Consider the following 15,330-nt stretch of genomic DNA (forward strand, 5'->3'; position numbering starts at 1 on the left):
CATCAGCGGTGCACAGTTCCCTGACTTGTACTACTCCTGGTCAGAATGAACTGTTCCAAAAGATCACTTGGATTATTGTACGTAAGAAATATGCGTTGCCTAGTAACAATTAGGTACAACTTATTGAACATTATAGAAAATGGTCGGAGGAAATGAAAATGTTCCTCCTGCCATGGACAGAGGAGCCTGGTAGGCTGCAGTCCATGGGGTCGCTAAGAGTCGGACACGATTGAGCGACTTCACTTTCACTTTTCACTTTCATGCATTGGAGGAGGAAATGGCAACCCACTCCAGAGTTCTTGCCTGGAGAATCCCAGGGACAGCGGGGCCTGGTGGGCTGCCGTCTATGGGGTCGCACAGAGTTGGACACGACTGAAGCGACTTAGCAGCAGCAGCATTGAACATTTACCATTGGGCCAGGCAGCATTTGGATTTCGCAGGTGGCGCTAGTGGTAAAGAACCCACCTGCCAATGCTGGAAACACAAGAGACACAGATTCAGTCCCTGGGTTGGGAAGATCTCCTGGAGGAGGGCATGGCAATCCACTTCAATATTCTAGCCTGGAGAATCCCCATGGACAAAGGAGCCTGGTAGGCTACAGTCCATGGGATCACAAACAGTTGGACACCACTGAAGCGACTTAGCATGCAGGCAGCATTTACAAAGGATAGTATTAGTTCCCCAGGGCTTCTCAGGTGGCGCTAGTGGTAAAGAATCCTCCTGCCAATGCAGGAGGCACAAGAGACGTGGGTTCAATCCCCAGGTTGAGAAGATCCCCTGGAGGAGGGCAAGGCAACCCACTCCAGTATTCTTGCCTAGAGAATCCCATGGACAGAGAAGCCTGGTGGGCTATGGTCATAGGGTCGCAAAGAGTTGGACACTACTGAGTGCATGCGCGCACACACACACACACGATATTATTTCCACATTCCAGATGAGGAAACTGAGTTCTAGGGAAATTATTGATCAAAGATCACTTTGCAGGTTAGTGGGAAAGGTGGGATTCCAATTCAGCAGTGCCTCAGCCCGATCTGTTTTCATAACAAGCTCCCGCTTCTGGTCAGAAGACTAAATGAGGGCAAATGTGGTAGCCTGCAAACTTGGTTCCAGAAAGCCACCCAAATTGGTTAAAATGACCAGGCTTTCACAAAGCCGGAAAGAGCTCACTCCACAGGGAAAGAAAACACAGGTTGAATACCTCTCTATCCAAAGGCACCATGTCCCGGGAAAGATGTCAAGAGCTGATTAGATGAATCTCTGGTGTCAAATAAATCGTGATTGTGTTGTTGTTTGATACAGAGGTCTGACTCAATGTTTTTCACATTTTTCACATTTTTCCATAAAGTCCTTGGGGCCCACATCTGTCTTTACTTTCTCATAAAGCCCTAACTGTGTTTTGAATAAATCCTATTTAATGTGAAGTCAAACTTGGTTTTTTCAGCTCCAAGATAGTTCTCTTTGATTTAGATTCATATTTACTTCACTTTGAGTCCTTAAAATGTTTTCAAACACATTTTGGCTAATATAACTTTGAAAATACTCTTAGAAAACATGAAATATTCAAGGGCTAAATCACTGAGGTTTAGGATAGTTTGTCTAAGTCAAAGGCTAGCTGTTCAGAAAAATTTAAATCAGGTCAATTCTGGTTTTTTAAAAAAGTGTGTAAGTTTGACTTTGGTAAATTAAGTCATTTAAAAGATATATGGTAGTAAATCTTGGCTTCCCAGGTGGTAAAGAATCCACCTGCCAATGCAGGAGATGCAAGAGATGTGGGTTTGATTCCTGGGTTGGGAAAATCCCTTGAAGAAGGAAATGGCAACCCACTCCAGTATTCTCACCTGGGATATCCCATGGACAGAGGAGCCTGGCAGGCTACAGTCCATGGGGTCGCAAAGACTCAGACACTACTGAGTGATTGAACACATACATACACACAGTAAATCCTGCCAAATCTCTTCCAAGCAACACACACACACGTGTCAATTGTGGAAATGAAAATGAGAATAACTATCTCATTCTCTCACCCTCCACTCCTTGTCTAACCCAATAATCTTTCAGGAAAAACTCTACATGGTCATACCACATGAAGCCAGAAGGGTATCTTCAGAATAAAATGTGAAAGACGACTTAGTCCAAGAGGTTAGACAGATGGAGAGATATTTCTTATACACATACATTATTTATTCTCCAAGGTATGTGTGTGAAAAAAAGGGATTGTCATTCAGTTATTCAATAGATAAAGCTAAATGCCAAGCACGCAGCTAAGTCTCAGTGAAAAACACAGATTAAAAAAAGGAGATAAAAGTGTGAAGAGGATTGAAAAAAAAAGGGCGCATCAGGGGCCATGAGGATATAAACCCAGGGAGGCCTGACATGAACTTCCCGGAGGAAATCAGCCAGGTGAAGAGGGGCCATGAGTGGTCCAGCCCATGAAAGCAGCAAGTTTTAAGCCTCCAAGAGATTGGTACATTTGACCACGTCACAGGAACTTGGACCAATGAAAACAAAGACACTAATCTAGAGACCGGGGTGTGGTGGGGGGATCAGGGAGGGTCTCAGAGTCCTGTGAGGATGTTGAACTTCCTCCCCAGTGGAGGCCCACTGAGTGTTAAGCAGGGGATTGTCACAATCAGACGTGCATTTTTTAAGCCTCACTCTAGGTGCAGTGAGGAGGATGGTGGAGGACCAGCCTGGGTGTGGTTACTGCAAGACTGGTGGTGATGAAGGGTAACGTGCCTGGGACTGGGGTAGTGACACCAGAGATGGCAAGAGGACAAATGTATGGCTCCTAAGAAAGTGGTGGTATTCCAAGCATCTCCTCTGACCACAACAGCATGGAACTAGAAATCAACCACAGGAAAGGAAATTAGAAAAAAATGATCACATGGAGACTAACCAACATGCTACTACAAAACCAGTGGGTCAACGAGGAAACCAAAAAGGAAATTAAAAAAATACCCTGAGACAAACAACAGTGAAGACACCACCCAAAATCTACGGATGCAATAAAAGGAGTTCTTAGAGGGAAGGTCATAGTGATACAGGTCTTCACGGGAGAAATCTCCAACAACTTAACCTACCACTGGAAAGGGCTAGAAAAAGAAAGACAAGCAAAACCTAGAGTCAACAGAAGGAAAGAAATAATAAAGATCAGGGAGGAAATGAAGAAAACAGATTTAAAAACAGTAGAAACAAATCAATTAAACCAAGAGCTGGTTCTTTGAGAGGGTGAACACAACTGACAGCTCTGTGATCAGACTCACCAGGAAGAAAAGAGAGAGACCCAAAGAAGCAAAATGAAAATGGAGCACAGAAAAAACCATAAGAACATACTGTGACATATTTGACAACCTAGAAGAAATGAAAAAACTTTCTAGAAACATACAGCCCACCAAAATTAAACCAAGAAGAAATAGATAATTTGAACAGGTCAATCACTAGAAGTAAAATAGCATCTGTAATTTTTTTCTTTTTTTATAATTCCCTATAAACAAAAGCCCAGGGACAGATGGCTTCACAGGTGAATTCTACCAGGGATACAAAAAAGAACTTACACTGATTCTTCTCAAACTCTTCTAAACGACTGAAAAGGAGGGAACACCCCCCAAAACATTCTATGAAGCCACCACTATCACCCTGATAAAGATACCACCAAAACAGAAAATTATGGTCAATACCTTGATGCATATTGTTGCAAAAATTCTCAACAAAATATCAGCAAACCAAATTCCACAACATATAAAAATATCATACACCATGACTATAACGCAAGTGCAGAGACAAAGAGAATGAGCCGAGCGGTCAGGCAAGAAAAGGAAATTTCTTAGAGGGAAAACGAGAGGGTGACTGGCCCTTGAGAAGAACCAGTGTCCTCCCTTTCTGACGGGGTCTTTCTTATACCCCGCCAGTGAAAAATCTCTGAAGGGGTGGTTAATTTTTAGCCTGTAGCTGAATCCTGCAATCACGTGGCTGGAGGTCTACAATCTGGTGGTCACATAGCCTTGAGAAGGTAGGTGCCAGGGGGAAAATAGAATGTTGTTTGGGCAGTTTGGTCAGTTCCAAGGGTCACTGTGACTTTATTCAACATAATGAGCCATTTCAACTATGAGCCCCCACGTGGGTCCTATCAATGACCAAGTGGGATTCATCCCAAGTTCACAAGGATGGTTCAATACATGCAAATTAATCAATGTAATATACCTTGTTAACAAAAGAAAAGTAAAAAAAAAAAAACACACGATCATCTCAATAGATGCAGAAAAAGCCTGACAAAATTCAACATCCATTCATGATAAAAATTCTTACCAAAGTGGGTACAGAAGGGACATATCTCAACATAGTAACAGCCTTTTATGACACACTCACAACCAATATAATGCTCAGTGGTGAAAAGCTGAAAGCCTTCTGGCTAAAATCTGGAACAAGACAAGGATGACCATTCTCACCAGTTCTATTCAACACAGTATTGGAAGTCATTGGAATGTAATTACTTTACATTAATGTGTTAGTTCACATTAATCAGCCACAGCAATCAGACCAAAAAAAGAAAAGAAATAAAAGGTATCCAAATTGGAAAGGAAAGAGGTAACATTGTCAGTATATTCAGATGACATGATACTAAGTATAGAAAACACTAAGGACTCCACAAAAAAACTGCTAGATCTAATAAATGAATTCAGCAGAGCAGCAGGATACAAGATTACCATTCAGAATCCATTGCCTTTCTTTACACTAACAATGAAATATCAGAAAGGGAATGTAAAAAAAAAAAAAAGCCTTTAAAAATCATACCAGGACTTCCCTGATGTCCAGTGGTTAAAAAGCTGCCTGCCAATGCAGTAGACTCGGGTGTGCCCCCTCGTCTGGGAAGACTTCCCGTGCTGCAGGGCAATGAAGACTGTGCCCCACCACTACCGAGTCTGCATGCTGCATCTCCCGAAACCCGCGTGCCTGGAGGCCGTGCTCTGCAACAAAAGAAGCCACGCACCGAGAAGCCCACATATTGCAACCAGAGTAGCCCCCACCCGCCAAAGCCAGAGAAAGCCCGCATGCAGCAACGAAGACCCAGCACAGCCCCAAATAAATAATTTTCAAATAATCATACCAAAAAATAAAATAAAATATCTAAGAATAAATCTGACCAAAGAGGTGAATGACTTGTACAAGGAGAACTCTAAAACACTAGTAAAGGAAATTAAAGAGGATTCAAAGAGATGGAAAGATATCCCACGCTCTTGACTTGGAAGAATATTGTTAAAATGGCAATACTACCCAAATCAATCTATAGATTTAATGCAATCCCTACCAAATTACCCATGAAGTTTTTCACAGAGCTAGAACAAATAATCTCCAAATTTATATGGAACCATAAAAGACCCAGAATTGCCAAAGCAATCCTAAAAAAAAAAAGCAGGAGGCATAACTCTCCCAGACTTCAGACAATACTACAAAGTTAGAGCAATCAAAACAGTGCACTAACTCAAAAAGACACATGTACCCCAATGTTCATTCCAGCACTGTTTACAATAGCCAGAACATGGATGTCCCTCAACAGATGAATGAATAAAGAAGATGTGGTACATACATACAATAGAATATTATTCTGCTATAAAAAGGAAAGAAATGGAGTCAGTTGGAGTGATATGGATAAATCTAGAGCCTGTCACACAGAGTGAAGTCAGCAGGAAAAAAACAAATATCATATACTAATGCATAGTTATGGAATCTAGAAAATGGTACTGGGTAAGCCATTTTCAGGGAAGTAACAGAGGTGCAGACACAGAGATCAGAGTTATGGACACGAGTGGAGGGGGAGGAGAGGGTGGGAAGACTTGAGAGAGTAGCACTAACATATGCACTAGTGTGTGTAAAAGAGAGAGCCAGCGAGAAGCTTCTGTATAGAGCAGGGAGCTCAGCCCAGGCTGCGTGATGACCTAGAGGGTGGGATGGGGGTGGGGGTGGGGGGTAGACAAGAGGGAGGCTCAAGAGGGAGGGGGTATACATATAGATATGGCTGATTCACATTTTACAGCAGGAACTAACACATTAATGTACAGTAATTACATTCCAAATTTAAAATTTTTTTAAAATAAAAACCACCATATGATATTGATACAAAAACAGACATATGCATAAAAGAAATAAAACAGAGAGCCCAGAAATAAATCCACACACCAAGTTGAATTAATCTTGACAAAGAAGGCAAGAATATAAAATTAGAGGGGGAAAAAACATCCAGTCTCTTCAGGTGGTACTGGGAATGTTGAATAGCTGCATGTACATCAATGAAGTTAGAACACACCATCACACCATGCACAGAAGTAAACTCAAAATGCCTTAAAGACTTAAACATAAGACATGACACCATAACACTTCTGGGTGAGAGCATAAGTCACGCCAATGTTTACTCAGGTCAGTCCCCCAAAGCAACAGAAATGAAAACAAAAATAAACAAATAAAAGATTTAATCAAACTTGCAAACTCTTCCATAGCAAAGAAAACCATTAAAAAATGAAAACACAACCTAAGGAATGGGAGAAAATATTTGCAAGTTATACAGCCGACAAAGGCTTAATCTCCAAAATATGCAAACAACTCATACAACTCAACAACAAAAAGCAAACAACCCAATCGAAAACTGGACAGAAGATCTTAATAGACATTTCTCCAAGAAGACATACAGATGGCCAGGAGGCACATGAAATGATGCCCAACATCACTAATTATTAGAGAAATACCAATCAAAACCACAATGAGGTACCACCTCACACTGGTCAGAATGGCAATCATTAAAATGTCTACAAATAACATGTTGATATATGATAGAAAACCACAAAATTCTGTAAGGCAATTATCCTTCAGTTAAAAAAATAAAGTGGCAAAAAAAGTCTACAAATAACAAACACTGGGGTGGGTGTGGAGAAAAGGGAACCCTCCTGCATTGTTGGTGAAAATTTATGTTCAAAAGCAGTTCATCTCTGGTCAAATTCCTCATAGCAATCTCCCCTTAATCGGTTTTTTATCACAATTACTTTAACAATAACTTGAAGCATTGAATCCATTATTTTTTCCAATATGAATTCTTAAATGTCTACCTCTATACATCACAGTTTCAACTATCTGTCATATGGCTTCCTATAACAGTTCATTGTTTAACCAGTGTTGGTAGAATTTGCAATAATTTTAATGGGGTGAAGAAATAAAATCAGTGGCTTTTGCTCACTGAGCTTCTGTTTTTATAAACCACTAACACGAAATGGTAGATGTCAGACACAATGTGATATTAAACAAGAGTATGAAACCAAATCCCTAACCCCAAAACAAGTTGAAAAAATAAAAAGGCCAGCTTCCCTGGTGGTCCAGTAATTAAGAATCCACCTGCCAATGCAGGAGACACAGGTTCAATCCCTGGTCCGGGAGGATCCCACAGGCTGTGGGGCAACTAACTCCAAGCAACACAACTAGCGAAGACCAAGTGCCCCAGAACACATGCTCTGCGACAAGAGAAGCCACTGCCATGGGAATCCTGAACACAGCTAGAGAGTAACCCTACGCAAGGCAACTAGAGAAATCCACACACAGCAGTGAAGACCAACGCAGCCAAAAATAAATAAATAGATGTCTGTTTTAACTATTGCTACAACAAATTTAAAGCTTACCTGAGGCGGGTGTCCTTAAAGGTGTCGAGGTATGCAGGATAGCTCCATCCGATTTTATTTCCTTTACATCGAAGCTCCAGAGTTTGCCCTGCCACCAGGCTCAGGGTAGCAGCGGGTTTCTGGAAGCGACCTTTATCCATCATTTGCGTCATTATAGACGGTGTCTTTGGCGTTGGATCAGCAGAGTCCCTGTCCTTTATCTTAGGAATTTTGGGCTTCACTTTTTTGTTGGTAGGCTTGATCCTGTTCTCTCCTGGCTCCTTTGGACGCTTGTTCTTGGGAGGATGTTGGCCAGTAACTGGTATAAACGTGAGGAGAGAACAAGTGGGCGTTGGTGGCCAACAGACCGAGAGTCTTCAACCCCCCAAACAGATCACTTTTAATACCTTTCTCCTCTTAAAGTTATTTTGGGGGAATAATCATTATTTTCTTGGTTCATCCTTTAGATTTAAATCAAATAGTAAAAACAGATTTCAGCTTCAAAGGTTTTGTTCAAATTCAGCAAAATATTTCACATGTGAATGAACACTCACACTTCCCAACAAAACAGCCTTCCCCTGCAGCTCACACTCAGCCTCACTGCCTCCAAGGTGCTCCCCCAAAGGGCAGACCCACAGCCTCTCAGGGTCTGTTTCTGGTCCTTGGCATCTCAGTGCTGTCACTGTTCATTTTGAACCCACTCTTAAAACTCAGGAATATATCGTCTCCAGGGAGCGGAGACACAGACTGCACTCCAAGTGCACTCAGAAAATTTCAAACCATCACGAACTTTCTTCCAAATGAATTCATACAGTGGCGTCTGTGTGTGTTAGGATGGTATCCATGTAGGATACAAGGCTTAGTAAGAAATACATACTAACCCTGTGCTCTTTTAAAGCATACATTGTATACATTATTAAAACTCAAAGGGAACTGCAGCCATGGTTTAGAACTTAGCCGACAAAAATATATTAGGGGGAGGAGTATTTTATCACCCACATTGTTGAGAATTGCTGGCAAACGGTGGTAAATAAGAACTGACCGCCTTTGAGTCATTTTTTTTTTAACTTCTTATTTTGTATTGGTGTATAGGCGATTAACAATGTTGTGACAGTTTCAGGTGGACAGCAAAGGGACTCAGCCACAGATATCCATATCCACACATCTCCCCCAAACTCCCCTCCCATCCAGGCTGCCACGTAACATTAAGCAGAGTTCCCTGTGCTATACAGTAGGTATATCCACTTTAAATATAACAGTGTGTTTTGAGCCCATCTTCTTACTGCTGTTTTCCCCTACTCTACAGACAATGCTGCCTGCCCTTGGAATGATGCTGGGTTCCAGAAATCTCACCTGTCCACCCAGCCCACCTGGCCATGGGCTGTGTCCACTCAGCAAGGAGGATGAGACTAGGCGATTTGTTTGCCCCACCATCTGAATCAGCTCCAAGGTGACCTCACTGTAAGTCCACAGAATTATAAAATGTCCAAACTTACAGGATCCTCAGAGATCATTTAAGGTTCTTATGTTACAAATTTTTCAAAAATAATAAAGGAGGCCTTAAAAGTTATACACATCACAGAAAGCTGATTAGTGGTAGAACATGGGAGTAAACTCAGGTCTCCTGACTCCCGTTTCACTACCTGTAGATAAAGAGTCTGTAGATATTTTGAACAGACAACTACAGAAATCTTGGCTAATTGAGGGAATTATGGGGCATTTTTATAAAATGGGAAAATGTGATAAATCAGGAGAAAAAATGTTTGCCTTCTTTGATGTTCCGTACTTCTTTATCTAATACTACCTTGGTTTACAAAGAGCTTGGGGGGTCAAGAGTACAGACAGTCAAATTGGGATCAAGAGGTGGAAAAGGCGAGGGTTGCAAGCTCTTACATCAGAGGGCCCGGCAGGTAACAAAACAGGTGAGGGGTGGGACCTGCTGAGACCATGTCCTCCTGAAGGGGTAGCTGCCAGGGAGCGAATCCAGGGTCACAGGCCGTGGTTTCTCAAAGGATGGCAGAAATGCAGGTGGCCTGACTTATAAATATCAGAAACTTGGTTCTTTAGACACTTCATATCTCTATCTGTGAGGTGGGGAGTCAGCTGGTGGTCTTCCTTGGAGGGATGGGGGTGACCAGGAGGGGCCAGGAGAGGGACCCTCTCTGGATGCGGGCTGCTTACATGGGTGTGTGCAGTTGGTGAGCGCTGCATGGAGCCATGCACTTATGAAAGGGTTCAAAGTGCTAGCCGCTCAGTCGTGTCCAACTCTTTGCAACCCCATGGACTGTAGCCCTCCAGGCTCCTCTGCCCATGGAATTCTCCAGGCAAGAATACTGGAGTGGGTTGCCATGCCCTCCTCCAGGGGATCTTCCTGACCCAGGCATCAAACCCGGGTCTCCTGCATTGCAGGATTCTTTACCATCTGAAACTCCGGGGATGATTTGTATCAAAAACTCAGCTGACATGGACTCAACTGTGCGATGATGAACGTGGCTTCTTCAGCATGCTGCCTTTTGTAACAGGAGCCCTTTGACCTCCACTCCTGGTTCAGCTCAGCCCAGACTCTGGAACTGACCCCACTGCAAGCTTGGGTCAACATCCCGCTCCTCGGCTCGCTGCCTTCCTTGGGCTCGGCTGCCTTGCTCTGAACCCACTGTCCCATCCAGGACTCCAGGTTCACTTGCGACCTCTCCTTACCCCAGATCCGAGACTCTTCTTACTCCCCATCCTTCCTCCACTCTCGTTCCTCTGGATCATGGACCCTGCTGTGCTTTCTCCGTCTTTCCAGGGAACAGAGCTGTGCCCTTAAGCCTTCATTTCCAAGGCACACCCCAATACCAGCTGTTGAACCTGCTGTTTGTCAAGACTTCTCCAGACCCTACGCATATGTTTACCCTGGGATTCTCATGACGGATGGGGGTGGGCAGGGCCGCCCATGTACACATTTCCACAGCCTCCCAGAAGGAAAAGTGTAATTGTTGGGAACATATTAGACCTACAGAAATACACTAGTGCAGCAATAGCAATTGTGAAGCATAAGCCTCAGTGTTGCAATAGGTGAAAGTCACTGTCTTTTTCTTAAGGCAGAAAATAAAAGCTTACCATTATGCTGCCCAAGCCATCTGTGCCCTGCAGGCGTTGCTACACTATGCCTCTGAGAGTCAGGGACCTCTGTATTGATATCTGATTTGGGGTGTTTTCTTCATCATGTAACAGGAAGTCAAGGTATTAGAAATAACAATTGTGTGTACATTCCAGAGAATTTAGGCAGCCCATGTAATCTGCCTGATTCTAAGCCTCTCAGATCCTTTGTGGTGATGTTATTCAGGAACATTTGATCAGTGTATTATCAGTATACTTTTAAATATGTGCTATCATCCCTGAAAAATCATTTGACCTCTTGACCAAAGAGCCCCATCCATCTATCCAGCTGTCTGACTGTGGAATCGGTCCATGATTGGACAGTGATGACTCTAAGGTCAAGGAGACTAGTGGCCCCACGGAGAAGCCCTAGGACTGAGTGACTCCCCAATTCCAAGTCTAGCTTTTTTAAAGAATATGACTCTTCAGGATGACTATGTAAATATTTTCTAAAGGCCTAAAAAATATAAGAATTTACATTGTAGACATGAGACCAGCTGGGACCTGGGGCCCTCAGCAGCCGCGCTGCAATGCTTGCATCTGACACACCTCCCCTCCAGCAACCAAACGCAAAGAAACTGTACAGGACTAAAAATAACCGTGTGCGTGGGCAGCTGGGACAAGTTCTGGACAAAAGATACAAAGGGAGCAAAAAAGCCACCTTTGAAGAACCTGGAGCCAAAGCAGGGCAGTGCGCATGCCCCCTGCACATACCACCACCTAAGGGGTGGGCAAAACACCTAAGCTACCCCTCCAGCCCAACCCCTGGATGCACCCCTACCCTCATCCTGTACAAGGAACACACTCACCCATCCACCTCCACAGGCAGCGAGTGAGCAAGGGAACCTGCTGCTGTTCTCACTTCCCGCTGCTGCAGCCTTGCCTGAATTTTTTGTCTGGTCTCTAGTCCGTTTCTATCAACGGGGGAAGACCAAGAACCCTGGTTGGTAACAGACTTCGAGACACTCAACACGGGGTACTTGTCCCGATCTGGGAGGGGCTCTGGGCACCTCCGGGACCACTGAACACAGCTTCTCTGTCTTCCTCCCTAAGACCTCACCCCTGCACTCCCGTCGCCCCCTCCATCGTACAAGCTTCTAGTTTGTGTCTTTAGGTTTTGTGATTGGCGTCTTTGTTTGTGAAGTTAATTCCAACTTATCCTGAAATTCTCTGCTGACATTGTATTTCGAGGCTGAAGTTCTCCACTGTGCCCACAAACAGCCCACACTGCTGGAGACTCCAGCCTTAGGTGACTTGGTGGCATTTTTAAAGAACAAAAAGAAAAGACAGGAGCTTGCAATGTCCCTTCCTCTGCATTTGCAACTATTCCTGCCTGAGCTTTCAGGAACTATCTGATTCATCTGTGGTCTCCCAGACTAAGGGGAAAAAGGCGGGGTGGGGGGGGCGCATTTTCAATTCAAGCAAGAAAACAATGAGATCTCTGGTTCTGTCTTTATGTAAAAATTAACTTGCAAATGAGCTGCATTTAATTGGCATCAAGGAAACTAAGCACTTAAATACCTTCTCAGAAACACAGAAGAGGCTCACCAGAAAATTTTGGGTTCATGTGATCTGGAAAATATTCAATATTTAATTAATATCTGGTATTAAAGCTAGCTTAAGCTTATGGATTTCATTAATACACTCTAATGACTTTAGAGTGATCGACATTAAGTATAGTACTTTTATTGTACCTAGGGCTACTGAAAGTCAGTAAGTGCATATTGCTTTTGTTATGAAATCTGTCAACAGGGAAGTCAACCTGATACGATTAAATTTTTAAGTAAGTGTAACTGGGATAAGAACTCTAGTAAACTCTATAGCAATAAGTATATTTTGGAAATATCCATCTAAAATAGTCTCTCCAAATTTTGGTAAGTTGAAACCAACTTCAGTTAAATGATACGAATTCATTGAATACCCAGGCCATTTGAACTAAGATAAAATATTAGGGACATTATTGCTGAACAGGTCTAAATTTTCCCCCTTCTGTCTTGTTATTAGAGAGAAACCAAAGACGTTTGGTGCCACCTCGAGGTGTCCTTTACTAACCTCAGTTCAGTTCAGTCGCTCAGTTGTGTCCGACTCTTTGCGACCCCATGAATTGCAGCACACCAGGCCTCCCTGTCCATCACCAACTCCCAGAGTTCACTCAGACTCACGTCCATCGAGTCAGTGATGCCATCCAGCCATCTCATCCTCTGTCGTCCCCTTCTCCTCCTGCCCCTAATCCCTCCCAGCATCAGGGTCTTTTCCAATGAGTCAACTCTTTGCATGAGGTGGCCAAAGTACTGGAGTTTCAGCTTTAGCATCATTCCCTCCAAAGAAATCCCAGGGCTGATCTCCTTCAGAATGGACTGGTTGGATCTCCTTGCAGTCCAAGGGACTCTCAAGAGTCTTCTTCAACACCACAGTTCAAAAGCATCAATTCTTCAGTACTCAGCCTTCTTCACAGTCCAACTCTCACATCCATACATGACCACTGGAAAAACCATAGCCTTGACTAGACAGACCTTTGTTGGCAAAGTAATGTCTCTGCTTTTCAATATGCTATCTAGGTTGGTCATAACTTTTCTTCCAAGGAGTAAGCGTCTTTTAATTTCATGGCTGCAGTCACCATCTGCAGTGATTTTGGAGCCCCCCCCAAAAAAAGTCTGACACTGTTTCCACTGTTTCCCCATCTATTTCCCATGAAGTGATGGAACCCATAGAATGCTAATGTAGCAGACAGTTCATGGTTGCTTAAGGAAAATAGGATGTATATTCTCAGAACAGAAAGTATGAGGAATAGAAATGTATTTTGTTGAAAGAAAAAAGGAAGATTTTTTGGCTGTTTCTGAATGGGGAGGGCTTCCCCGATAGCTCAGTTGTTAAAGAATCCACCTACAGTGCAGGAGACCCTGGTTCGATTCCTGGGTCAGGAAGATCTGCTGGAGAAGGGATAGGCTACCCACTCCAGTATTCTTGGCCTTCCCTTGTGACTCAGCTGGTAAAGAATCTGCCTGCAATGTGGAAGACCTGGAGACCTGGGTTCAATCCCTGGGTTGGGAAGATCCCCTGGAGAAGGGGAAAGGCTACCCCCTCCAGTATTCTGGCCTAGAGAATTCCATGGACTATACAGTCCATGGGGTCACAAAGAGTCGGACACGACTGAGTGACTTTCACTTTTCACTTTTCTGAATGGGGAAAGAATAAGAAACAAAGTATGACTACAGAAATGGCAGGAGGTTTGCAGAAGAGGAACACTGAGAAAAGAATTTTGTATGTGGTCAGAGTCTCCTAAGGTTGGATTAAATTTAATCAGGTAAACGGATTTTTCTAATAGTAGGCTTATGCAGGACTGAATTTGGCTTCTCTTTCTCATAAGAGAACAATGTTTTCCTGGCGTACTCCTTTTGATATCAGACTGTGTGAGTTTCTATGCCATTAAGTGATCGGTATCTACTTTAAAAAAAATTTTCCCCCATCTTAGCTCACAGAATAAGCATTGCTTCACAGATACCTATGATCCTATCTGATTGAGTGCTTTAAAACTTTTAAAAATTTCTGACAGACTAACCCAAGGTCAAATACAAAGTTCTTTTGACCTCCAGCTAACTTTGGGGTGCTTCAAAGGGCTCCTGGAACTTCCCAAATAGAGATCCTAAACTAATCGGGTTATTCTGTAAGGAGAGGTTTGCCAGGTTCTCAGAGAACACAGACAAGCTGAGGGATGAAGCTGCCAGTCTGAGGTTGGCATTCACTCTCACCTGGCAGCCTGCTGCTGCTTAGTCACTCAGTCGTGTCCGACCCTATGTGACCCCACAGCCCCGCCAGGCCCCTCTATCCATGGGTTTCTCCAGGCAAGAATACTGGAGTGGGTTGTCTTGCCCTCCTCCAGGGGATCTTCCTGACCCAGGGATTGAATGCACATCTCCTGCTTGGCAGGTGGATTCTTTATCACTGAGCCCCACCTGGGAAGCCCCCACCTGGCAGGACATCATGGTTATTCTGGCCCACTGTTGTACCTCGGATAAAAAAGAGCATATACTGAGAAAGGCCAGGGAACACACAGTTGGCCTCCTGGCCCCCAGTTCACACTGGTCACCAAATCCACCAGGCGGGTGGCGATGCCATCCCAGAGCACAACTCACACCGGGACTATGCAGATCATGCAGGCCATAGCTAGGATGAGACATGATATTACTCGTCTATCAGAAGGAATGAAAAGGAGTATGGTAAAACCTGTAGATTATGGTAAGGTCCAAGAGGTTGCACAAGAAAAAACGAAAACCCAGCAGTCTTCCTGAGCCAGGCGACAAAGGCATTCAGGAAGGACACCCACACAGACCCTGAGTCCACAGAGGGGAGGAAACCACTGGCCATGCGTTTTATCACCCAAGCTATGCCTGATACCTGGAGGGAATTACAAAAGCTTGAGACTGGGTCCCAAGCCCCGCTGTCAACCTTGGCAGAGGAGGCCTTCAAGGTCTGCACCAGCTGAGACTTAAGGGAGGAAGGAGGCCAGGAAGGGCAAGAGGCTAAGAAAGGAAACGGCTTCTGGCCTCTCTGA

At 43.8% G+C, this 15,330-nt stretch overlaps 1 protein-coding gene across 1 annotated transcript in view; it reads right to left on the reverse strand.

Annotated features, from left to right (window-relative positions):
* Nucleotides 1-15,330, reverse strand: part of PDGFRL (platelet derived growth factor receptor like) — a 73,627-nt gene that overhangs the window by 45,214 nt on the left and 13,083 nt on the right. Inside the window, 1 exon segment of the mRNA NM_001035301.1 lies at nucleotides 7,659-7,956. Within this exon segment, the coding sequence (NP_001030378.1) occupies nucleotides 7,659-7,956 (298 nt within the window).

Source organism: Bos taurus, chromosome 27, assembly GCF_002263795.3.
Source record: "Bos taurus isolate L1 Dominette 01449 registration number 42190680 breed Hereford chromosome 27, ARS-UCD2.0, whole genome shotgun sequence".
Classification (NCBI taxonomy): domain Eukaryota; kingdom Metazoa; phylum Chordata; class Mammalia; order Artiodactyla; family Bovidae; genus Bos; species Bos taurus.